Raw genomic sequence first — 11,484 nt, forward strand, 5'->3', positions numbered from 1 at the left:
AGTCCTCACAGAATAAATCCGTGAGTGTGCTGTGTACATAGTGGGGTAGCTAGAAATGCTAATACCACCGAAGAGTGAAAAGGCAACACCCTGCCGTCTGCGCAAGTAAATACCACTTTATTGCCTCAGCTTTCTTTTCTATTGAACAGGTTGATTCTGGGCCTTGTTATTCCAGGAGGAATAACTTCAAGATCCATCACTTTTGTCATCAAATTGTTTTTTCTTTTACTAATTTGTGACAGGAACTAGCTGGGCAGCCACACATAAACTTCAGGAAAAGGATCTTCATCTGACTGCGCAAACTGTCTGAAGATTCCCTTGGCTTATGAACTAACATAGTAGAAGAGAAATGACTCCGGACGATAATGGTTCCCACGGTACCAAGCTTCAGCCATCAAGGCTCATTCACTTGCGTATGACCTGATTATTTGACATTTCTTCACCCTCATTCTTAGTGACTTCCGAGCAGGATAAACAATAAAAGGTGACTGATGTCAACCTATTATGAGTCAGGAGGCCTTTCTTGTCTAACACACAGCCCAGCCGTGTACTGAAGCTTAATTAATACATGTTTGTAAATTGTGCTGAGCGGCAAGGTATTATGATTTCAGCTTTCTGTAAATGTTTACCTCCAAGCTTTAGTCAGTGCTCTACTGTCTGAAGCAAAGATAAGTTCTGCTTCCATCAGCTATTCACATAGCTGGTCAAATCACTGTCAGAGCAAATCAATGGGAAATTCCTTTAGCATACTGTAATTTATGGTAGACCTGCAGCAACAGAATTGGGATTAAAATGGGATAAGAAAAGGCAAGAAAGAACCAACATCTCTGCTCCCAGTGACATGATCAAAAAGACAGAGGAAAATCTTGTTTGTAATGTAATTATCCATTAAAGTTCAAATCAGATACCACTTAAGGGCTAGTCAGGGCCCTCCTAACACAAAGTGAGTGGTCTTTTTAGAAAAAGATAATGAAGTCTGACCTTCAGCTGATATAACTCAGCGTAGCTCTAGTGCTCACTCTCACTGCTGAGATAGCTCAGTTTTAACCTCTCCTGCTAGCTCACTGAGAGAACATCATTTAAAAAAAAAAAAAAAAGTCACACAGAGCTAACAGCTTCTGTGCATCGTCAGGAATCAAGTTAGAGGGGACACTTATGCTGAATAAGAAGACTGTTGACTTCAGTGGGGCTGTTGTCAAGTGATCATTAGATACTGCAGCTTCCAAAAAGAAAACAGGTATTTTCTAGAATATCCCTAGACAGCTATAAATCCATATGTCCACAACATTACTCATGTCCAGGAGAGAGTGAAATCAAGTGCAAATATCACTGAAATTGTTTTGGAGGACCGACTGATACATTATTTGCGTCACAGCTCAGGATGTCTTTTTCTAGTATGGCCCCACTTTTTATCTTGCCCCCATCCATGGACTGCAAATTTCAAAACCACAGAGGTTGAGAACAGTCTTTAAGCCTCAGCCCTTCTCTCGCTGTCTACAGTACTGGCCAGCAGCCCAAGTGATGAAACTGTAATCTCTGTATGTTTCTGAGTATGGTGCATACCTCACGCATCAGAAAGACAATCCCTGCCCTAAAAAGTTTCAAATTAAAAAGCATTATTTTGAATATCCCCCACACAAACATAATTGTGACTTAAAGAAAACTGTAGTGTTTCTAGAAAACTTTCTTTCTAGAAAGCTGGAAGTGCCAAAAGGACTGGGAGTGCAGGGAGTTTGTAACAACCTCCCAGTGACCGTCCAGACTGATCATGATCTTTTCTGCCAGACTGGTCATGACCTCTTTTGGGCAGCTTATGTTGAATCAAAGTCAAGTTCTCAATTCCGTTCAAGCGTGCAAATCACAAAGCTGTTATCGTAATCAGGGCACTGGTTTTGCATAGAGTCTAAGGAGGAGGCAAGCTTGGAAAAGAAATACTTCGAGGACAGTTTTGATACCACTGTTTGCTCAAATTAAGTGGGCTGTGCTGCAGGGGCAGGGCACAACCAAGATACTCCTGTGCTTTCCACTCACTCTACTGCTATGTGTCATTTGCGGAGCTCTAGGAGCGGGCTGCTTGAGCTGGACTTGAACTACAGTTTTACAGACTGTCATTGTGTTTTGGGTAAACAAAAGGCTTTTGACTCCAGTTCTGCAAACCTGGTATCTTCCTCAAACACTGAATTCCCTTAAGTGGAAGAAGAAGGGAAAAGAAAGAAAGAAAGAAAACCTTGTTTAGGTTAATTATTAGTGACTAAAAACTGCTATTAAAATCTGCCTATGGAAAGAGAAATATTTTAGATGTTCAGCAATTCAGGGCTGTGGAGCAGAGAACGTCTTGCATCACAAAAGCAGAGATGGTATGGTCCAAATAAAAATAGTGGCACTTAAAATAAAAATACTCATTTACATCAAAGGCATCCTGTTATGAGGAGGTCAGGTCCGTGCAGACAGGTCATCCTCTGCTGACCTTTGTGAGGGCATTTGAGTATAATCTTCCCTCTAATGGGCTATGAGAACTGTGGGAACTAAGCTTTGTGGAAAGTCTTTGCTACAGCAGGAGAAATGCTGAYGTTTCAAGGATAGATGATGAATACTAATTCCCTTACAAGTTATAAGACTGTTTCTTAAAAAAGAAAGCTGGGAAGAACCGCCTGTCTGTGCGAAACAGGATGGCTCCCCGATTCTGGAACTGATTATAGGGTGCAAGCCATGTTGCTTGCAACAGCCTAAAGCTTTCTTTGAAATACGCTGGCGAACAGCTTCCATGCTCTTACTGCCAGCTGAGCAATAATGGAGCAGGCAGAAGCCTCTGAGCTAGAGGACTACCTTGCTCCTGCAGGCAGTCTTGTGAGCTGTTCTACATCTGCAGACCGCTGTGTTCAAGGAGCAATCCCATAAAACTGATGACACAGTATTTGCTGTCTATATGTTCAAGGGTTCCAGATTCTTTTATATAGATTTGGAAGAAATACATTCTCCGTTACTTCTGCTGTCCAGTGGGGGCAGATTATTTCTCCAGCATTCTCTATAATTCCGATTCTCACCCACTAGGAAGCAGGGAGACCACAATGCCCGAGATAACACTGCCTTGGTCTTGCAGAGTTAAACCCAGAGCTAAACAGAGAAGTTATCAGACAGATATAGAGAAGGGCAGTCAATAATCTAATCATGCAGTTCATTTCCCATCAGCAGCCAATACAATGCTGGGACCAGAAATAGTTTCTCATAGTTGTCTAGTACAATCCTCAAGAATATAGCTTTTTCTCTCATTGTCACCTCATTTTCCTTGAAAGATTTTTCTTCCCTTCGTCTTTACCCTATTATGGGGTGAATAATGGGACAATGTCCATCCAAACAGTGGACAAAATGATGACCCTGTAAAAAATAGTTTGTGTTTTATAAAGGAGGGAGATGGCATGGTCAGGAAAGTCAGAGAATGTGTATTCCAGATGCTGGTAGTGTTGTTTTGGTATAAGGACAAAAATTATAGGATTTGTGTATTGACTTGTGGAGGGACTAAAAATAGTTTTGAGAATGAGTCAAATTCTCAGTTCTGTACTCAGTTTCTCTTCAAAGTCCCTCTGGGCCAAACTTTATCCTATTTTTACAGCTGTAGGTTTCTACAGGAACTTCATTGCAAACAGCAATTATTTTGTACTTTTACTAGCAGTCTAGCCCACTGATTTTGATGGGAGCTTGTCTGAATAAGGACTTTGGGATTTGTCTCAACATATTTAATTGGACTTAAAGTGTGAGCTCTAGGAATAAGAGGCTGTTGTTAGCATGAACTCAAATAATGCTAATACGGGCTGCAATTAAATGACTACAAAGAATGGGTACATGAGTCGCCTTGCCTGCCTGCCTCTTAGGTGGCCAGGCTGTGTTAAGAAGCTTTAATTTTGTGGCTTCTTTGATACTTTGAGCAAAGTCCTCCCCTCAGACATGCACGCACAACTTCCATTGAATTAATACATCTCCTGTTTATCTCTCAGTGCTACATCTAACCCTTTCTCCAGTTGTAGACTCCTCTGACAGCTCAGCGAGTGTAACATGATTCATCCTTTCCTCCTCTTTCTCTTCCCTTGACTAGACACTAACAAACACAACAGAACTTGAGACAAGAGAAAGAGGCCCCTTATAATGAAAGATTCAATCACATCTTACCAAAAACAAAGGAGGGCACTAGCCAGTGCGTGAAGCTGACACCACTGCTCTAATTGTGGTACATAAATAAAAGGGAGAGAATGGCCCCCATTCACCTCCAGTGTAAGCAGGTGCAGCTCCTCTGGCCTCTATGCTAGGACATCTGTTTAGCGCTGAATTTGGCCTAAATAATAAAACTGTGTATCATACAGTTTTAAAGGGCCAGACTCTTTCCACTGAATTATACTGATTTTCTCTCTGACCCAAAACACACATGCGTATCTCCTGATCAGTGTAATGGTAGGAGAGCTCCCATTATGTTATACATGTATTTCTTTCTTTCTTTTTTTTCTCCTTGCTCTCTCCTGGGGCACATGCTTTGTATTTGCTATATAACCTCACCTGCCTCCTCCACCAAACAGCAGCAACATTCCCACAAATGCTATGTGATAACAAACAACTCATTCATGATGCTGATTATTGTCTGTTTTGTGTATGGGACTATAGAGTAACCTTCTACAGCTGTTTGACTATAAGGGAGAGTTCTTGTTCACAAGGGGAAAGTGACTTCAATTTCTAAATGCGCAGTTACAAATGACTTTTGAAATTGTCTCAAGAACACAACTAGTCTACTGACAACTCTGGGGTTCTCTTGTATTCTGCCCTGACTTACTGTGTGATTGCAAACAACTCACTTAACTACTCTATACAACAGATCATGTACACATAGACCTAACATAAGCAGCACATAAGAAGGAGATAAAAAGGAGACAAAAGGTAGCATATCAAAAGAGACAAACAATGCACACTATATACACAGAGCAGCAAGACAGCAGGGAGGGTTTTAGAGACAATGTCATCATGAAAGCGGGGTTAAAGATGGTGAACAAGTCTGATATCTGTTTTTATGCATGAGAGATAGCATAACATGTATGAGGATGGGTAAGGGGAAGGAATTCAGAATATAGGAACAGCCAGACTGAATAAGTCCTAAGATCAATTTCTTATTCTAACAGTGGCCAGCACCATCTGCTTCAGAAAAATTGCAAAACCCCTTCATTATGTGGATTTGGCATAGTCTGCCTCTCAATTATAGCTAAAGGCAATTATAAGTAATGATATATTACTAAATAATAATAGCAATAATAAATTATAATTAGAATAAGTAGTAATTAGCTCAAGTCAGGAGTCTGCAAAAAACTTAAATTTGGGAAGAATTAAGAGATTGAGCTGGAGAATGTAAACACCGGATAAAGCAGCATGATATACCAGTGGCCTGAATATACATATAAAATGGGAAACGGCAAGGAATTGAAGAAAACTCCAAGTAGCCATGTTTCCAAACCAGAAGTGTTCTATTAAAAGTCATAAAGAACACTGGTGAAGAAAGGAAAACTTTGCAGGAATTTCTATTTGGGCCACATTAAGTTGACGCCAAGAAGACAAACTAGTTTTGTATTTATTAATGTAAATGAACTCGCTGACCCAAATTTGTAAGAGTTAAACAAAAAAACTGAGAGTGAGAATGTATTAATGAAATATATGCAACTAAAAAATTCTGTCATGGCTGCTTTAGAGGAAAGGTATCATCTTCTGCATAGATAATTTGAATACATTTTCCCGGAGGTGTATGAAGTACATCCTTCTTTTGGGCAGCTTTGAAAAACTGACTGAATGTAATGTAGAACATGAGCCTGGATTTTAGTAAATCTGACATACTTTATCTGTAAGTAAGTACGGTGCTGCTACTCCATGCCTGGCAGTGAAACAGGCACTTAGGAAGAACAAGGTTTTCTTGCATACCAGTTAATTTCATCAAAAAATATCATGGTTTTCTTGCTGTATAACAGATTCCCCAGCAGTCAGAAGATGCTGACTGAAGCAGAAAAGGGCAGAAGATGGAGGAAAGCATGTTTGCTGTTGACAGTCAAAGCACATAAACACTGGTGATGGAAAGTCAAGAGACGGTATTCATAGTAAATTTGTACACATTCTCCTAAACTGCTAATTTAGTGTACCAGAGTATTTTTTCAGATAAAGAGCATGGATCCAGTTTTGCCTTCTGATACATCAAGAAACTTGTGTTGACTGATGGAAGCATTTAGTCTAAAATCAACAAAGCAGCATAAAAATGTGGGGACTTAGTGTCAACTAAGCTATTAAAACGTGAGCACACATCTCTTAACAGATCTATACCAAAGCAACAAATTCTTGCTCCTTTCCACTGCTAAGTTAAGGTCACCCTGCCTAACAAACCATTTCACATAGAACCTTTCTCTCAAAAGTCTACTCTGCAGGCAATGGCAGATAACAGACAGCTGAATGACTGAATACTCTAGGTCATCCAAAAAATTAGATCAAAGAGTCCCTGTAGTCTATTGAAATGCAATTGCTTCCAAATCACATTGTGGTGTTCCAGGCTTGAAAGAATGGGTCACTGCGGTTTTATTGTAGAGAAGCTATTGCTAATGAAAGGAACAATGGAAAGATTAGTGCTACCAACCATACAGAAGAAACACCACTTTCGGTTTAATTGCAGTGAACAAAGCAAATAGGAAAGAAGGGCAACCAAGTGACAAAAGCAGTTGGTGCAAAGAGGATATAGAGGCTATTCACAAGGTTCCCTTGATCAGAGCACAGCGTCCACACTTAACATATGATTACTGAATTTGGATCACAGTCAAAAATGACGTGGCTGTCATTAGAGACAGCTGACGACACTTTTTTACGAAAGCGGCCTCACAAACTGAAAGACTAAGAATCCTGTTGATTATTTTCCTGGTATTCATTAGTTGCACTGAAATTAATGAAAGAATAGAGGGAAAGGAACTATTACAGTTTATTTGTGATACTGACTGTGCAGGAGATCTTTGTAGGCAAGTAAAAGTGTACCTCAATTACCAGTTTAAAATAACAATTCAAGGTGAAATCTATTGAACCTCGGAAGTGATTAAAGAAAAAGATAATCTAGGTACTGAAAGGTTCTCCCATAATAAATTTGTTCATGCTACAATATTTATTCTCTTCTGATCAGTTTCTGGATCTTTCCTAAGTGAAATCTCCAGTCATAACAACCCATGGCGAGACAGTGGTAAAAGATCCGTTTCAGTCTCAGTTAGGATCACCACATTTTGTTTCTCTGTGACCTGAGGCAGACTTGAACTTTCCTTCTCCAAACAAGACTTGACAAGCCCAGCTCCACTTAGCTCCTGAAACAAGTTCAAAAATCAAAACCTGACCAAACAGGGGAAATCACCCGAACTGTAGCTGTTGTACGTAGACAGAGCACTTCCCTTGGAGGAATGACAAACGCTGCAATAACTGAAAAGTTTTTTAGAACAAATATGATAAAAATTAGCAGTTGTGAAAATGAAGCTTCCACAGAAGTACAGTCCATATAAAAACTCACAGCTAAGCAAATCTGATATTAACAGTTTGGCACTACAAACAAACCATAAAAACAAAAGAAAACTTTATTGCAGTTCCTGGCACCAGCTCCAAAGTCGTGATTGCAACTGTTCGAATGAAACATAAGATACCAATTCTTCTAAATTGCTGGGACCAACGAAGAAAAAGCAGACCATTCAATGTATAATCCAGCCTACTTCCACCAGCTATCGATATTCAACAGCTTTTCCCATGGGAGCATCCTCTTCTCAAGTCACTGACTACGATTTCAGAGAAAGCAAAGGATATCTCAAGTGCCCCTTTCTTGATCCCATCATGCAGCTTAATAGCCCTTATGGACAAGCCCTTGGAAAACACAATTCTAGAGGGTGACTCAACATATCATCTGGACCTTAATCAGCCACAAAGCACACAGATAGCTTCTTATAACCCAACGCTAGTAAATGTCCCTGCTTTAATCTGCATTCATAGGAGACTGGTTGTGAAGTGTAAGGCCTTTACCCTAGGAGCCATCAGTAACTATTAATTCTGTAGATGGTTCTTCTGAACTACATCAGTGAAGACTTCTTTGCAGACAATGAGCACTGTCAAATGTATTTTTTTAAAAAATAATTTCTATTAGTAATAATTTTGCATGAACTTGGAAGACAGTCATAAATGGAAGATATGCAGAGATAATATTTAGATTCTTCATAAGAGGTCAATTAATCAAGACTTATGAAGCAAAGCAGGCTGGAATTGTCAAAGGAAGCTAATGGAGATAGGTTCATAACTCCTGCTGAACTGCAAAATTCACCCTTCCTTAAAGCAGCTGACAAACCTAGGTATAATATTTACTTTTTCTCATAACCTTATGGTTTATTTTTTTCTTTATTCTTAATAGTAGTGAGACTAATCACAAAGACAGGAAGAGCATTTACTTAAGAGCAAGCAAACACTGTATAAACTATCACAAACTATAACAAATAAAAATTGCCATGGACTAATTACCAGGACTACCAGTCAGTCTTCTCTTTTTCTCCTCAAAATCCACGATCAAAAACCACAAAGCATGTGATGCAGGCCATTGGCTGTAGCTAAACCTCTTCTGTTAAATGCAAGAGCAACTACTGACAACAGGAAAGCCATCAAATGGTGTATGGCATCCAGAATGTTATATCAGTTATATATCTTTGCCAAAACAGCTACTGTTCCATGTATGAAAACAGTGATTTGTTTTAAAGAAACACTTACCAAGCCTACACACGTAGATATCGCTRCCGAAGAGGTGCTATCGTTCCTTATAAATCCCTGATAGAAACACTGCTCAACTTCATGTTCCTGAGAATCTGAGACTCCATCTTTCCCGAGTACCTGGACAATAAAACTGTTGCTTAAAATGGTCGAAGGTTTAAGTTCTAAATGAAGTTCCTGTCCAAATGCTGAAAATTTGTAGTGCAAGGAACTCTTTGAACTTTGAGTTGATCTCTTTTTCCTAGTACTGTGCAAAACGTCATGTGAAATGTATGATCCACTGGAATCCACTTTGACAGGTGTCACAAACACATAATCTGTAACAGTAAGAAGTTCATGATCAGCTTTTGCACCCAACAAATAAAACAAATGTCATTCTAACAGAGTAAGCGGCAGGTTTGCACTACGACACGGAGAATTCCCTCATTTAGGGAATGGTCCCAAAGCTCTACGGGCTGTGTGTATACAGGCCTGGCTGCATAATTCACCCCGCTAAGTCAGGCAGGCTCTCAAGCAGTGTTTGTTTCCTTTCCGCCCCACTGCGAGGTACAGAGTAACTAGCATAGCTGTGAACATTCCCACAATCACTCTTCTGAAGACATTTGTCATCACCAGCAGATCTGTAGATTTTGCCCTTCCCCCATATTAATTGCTGTCAAATGTGAAGGCTGTTTTAGTTTAAATTTTTTTTTTCCTTTCCTTCCCAAAGAATGCAGCAAATATTGTATCATTGTAGGGGTAACCATGACTGAGACTTTGTAGAACTGTACCACTTGTTCAGATGGATTAAAGGATTAATTTATTAATGCCTTAACAGAGTGAGACCTCATCTCTTTGTAGTGACTTGATTAGACTGGCTTTCAAATTGTAACTGACCTCCAGCAGAAAGAGATTACATCCTACCTAATAACCTTTAGTCAGCCATTGCTAATTGAATGTCAAAGAAGTTTACTGTTTTGGATAAAATATGTGAAAAATTACAAAACTATTTGTGAGGACATGACCAAGATCTACTCACAACAACCTAAGAAAGTGAAAAAATAGAGGCCAGGATTCAGCTAGCTACTTAGGCAGGTGCCTAGTTTTAAGTACATTACCATTGCTGTTGATTTATCCACAAATGGATTACTTGTATCCTGGAAGTTTGGTCTGAATTTTAGTTGTTTGCTGAACTAGGACCATTAGCATGTATTCCTGGTTATATGGGTAATTTTGCTGAATAAACTGCTTCCTTACCCCATTTAATTTCTGAGCTCTAGTCCTCTATGAATACTTAAATATGTCCATGTCTCCAACTGTAAAACAATCTACTTTCTTCCTAAGTTGAAATATACTGTTACAAAAGGGGGGGGGGGGGAACCTTCCTTCTTATGTTGTAACAGATGTTGCAAAAACTATTAATCTCTTTGTCTGAATAGATTTTATTGGACACACATTAAGCTGAAAACATACCCAGTGATAGGTTGTTTTCGCTTAGACAGTGGAAACAATACATCAAGAGCTTTCACTTTCCTCGAGTGGTGTTAATCAATGGCAGGAGCTGAGGGCGCTAAGCAGGCTGGTGGCCAAAAAAATGTAAGCAGCTGCTGGAGAAAGGGAATCCCCCACTGAACAGACGATAGGGTGCAAGAGGGTTTTCCTTTCTGCACCCTGGTGTGGTGCTGTATTGAGCTTTTTTTTTTTTTCCACTGTCACCCAATAAAAAGCATACACTGCACTGCAAACTTCCCAAAAGTCATCAACATCAAAGTGTTAGACTTTGCAAACTGGTAACAAACAGCTCCTGAACTCTCATTCACACAAGCCCTTTCTCTGCAGGTCTCTGCATTGCACTGCTTCCTCCTCTCTCCCACCCAAATCTTTTCATTATTTTTGTTTCATTGCTCCATAACAGACACATGAGGTTTTGTTGTTTGGGCTACATGCACGTTCGTCTAACTGCACATATAAACGTGAATGTATTTACCTTCTTAGTTACGCTTTTGCTTTGCCTTCACGTACCGTTCCTCTCAGCTTTTGCCTACAGGGCTGAGCAAGTGAAGCTCTGCCCAGCTATTTTACAGCAGCCAACTTGCTTTCACTTTATATTCCCCTAACACTGTGGCTTCTTCCTTTTAAATGCTCAGCCTACCCAAAGAAGCATCCATGCAAATGTTCACACACACAGATACAGAGAGAGCAATACAAACCATGATTTAATTCACTGATGCTGATGCTGTCACTGGTTAAAGTTGTTGCATGAGACATGCAACAGAGGCAGCACAGCTGAAGGGTCTGCAAGAGAAAAAAAAAAGAGAGAGAAAAGGGAGTGTTGGGCGAGATATACTTGACAAGGGAAGGCAGAAAGACAAGGCACCAGAGACAGTGCGGTAACTTGGAATGAAAGTACACTAGGCGATTGCAAGAGAAAGTGCTCTCGACCTGCCTTGACAGCGCTTCCAAGCCACGGGAGGGTCGGGAACCGCATGGAGCTGCCGCTGAGGATCGCAACAGGCAAGGTCCAGACGAGGAGCAGGAGGCAGCCCATGTTCCGCCGCGCACCTGGCGTGCTACCCGCTGCCCGGAGCGTGCGGCGGGCCGGCCCCGATCGCCCGCATGGTCACCTGGGCTCTGCCCCGCCGCGGCGCCGGCGGCCGCCTCGCAGCGCCGCGCCCCCGCCGTGCGCGGCGGCGGAGCCCATGGAGCGGCGCCCAGGTGAGC

The 11,484-nt window shown here is 40.7% G+C and overlaps 1 protein-coding gene across 1 annotated transcript in view; it reads right to left on the bottom strand.

Annotated features, from left to right (window-relative positions):
- The window catches only part of ADAMTS18 (ADAM metallopeptidase with thrombospondin type 1 motif 18), an 80,528-nt gene extending 69,217 nt beyond the window's left edge, over positions 1-11,311 (bottom strand). The window contains exons 1-3 of the mRNA XM_026059246.1: positions 11,210-11,311; positions 10,974-11,058; positions 8,785-9,101 (exon numbers count right to left, since the gene is read on the bottom strand). Of these exons, the coding sequence (XP_025915031.1) occupies positions 8,785-9,101; positions 10,974-11,058; positions 11,210-11,311 (504 nt within the window). The remainder of the gene's footprint in view (positions 1-8,784; positions 9,102-10,973; positions 11,059-11,209) is intronic.
- Between the last annotated feature and the right edge of the window lie 173 nt (positions 11,312-11,484).

The sequence above is a fragment of the Apteryx rowi genome, unplaced genomic scaffold (assembly GCF_003343035.1).
Source record: "Apteryx rowi isolate R43461 unplaced genomic scaffold, aptRow1 scaffold_1, whole genome shotgun sequence".
NCBI lineage: Eukaryota > Metazoa > Chordata > Aves > Apterygiformes > Apterygidae > Apteryx > Apteryx rowi.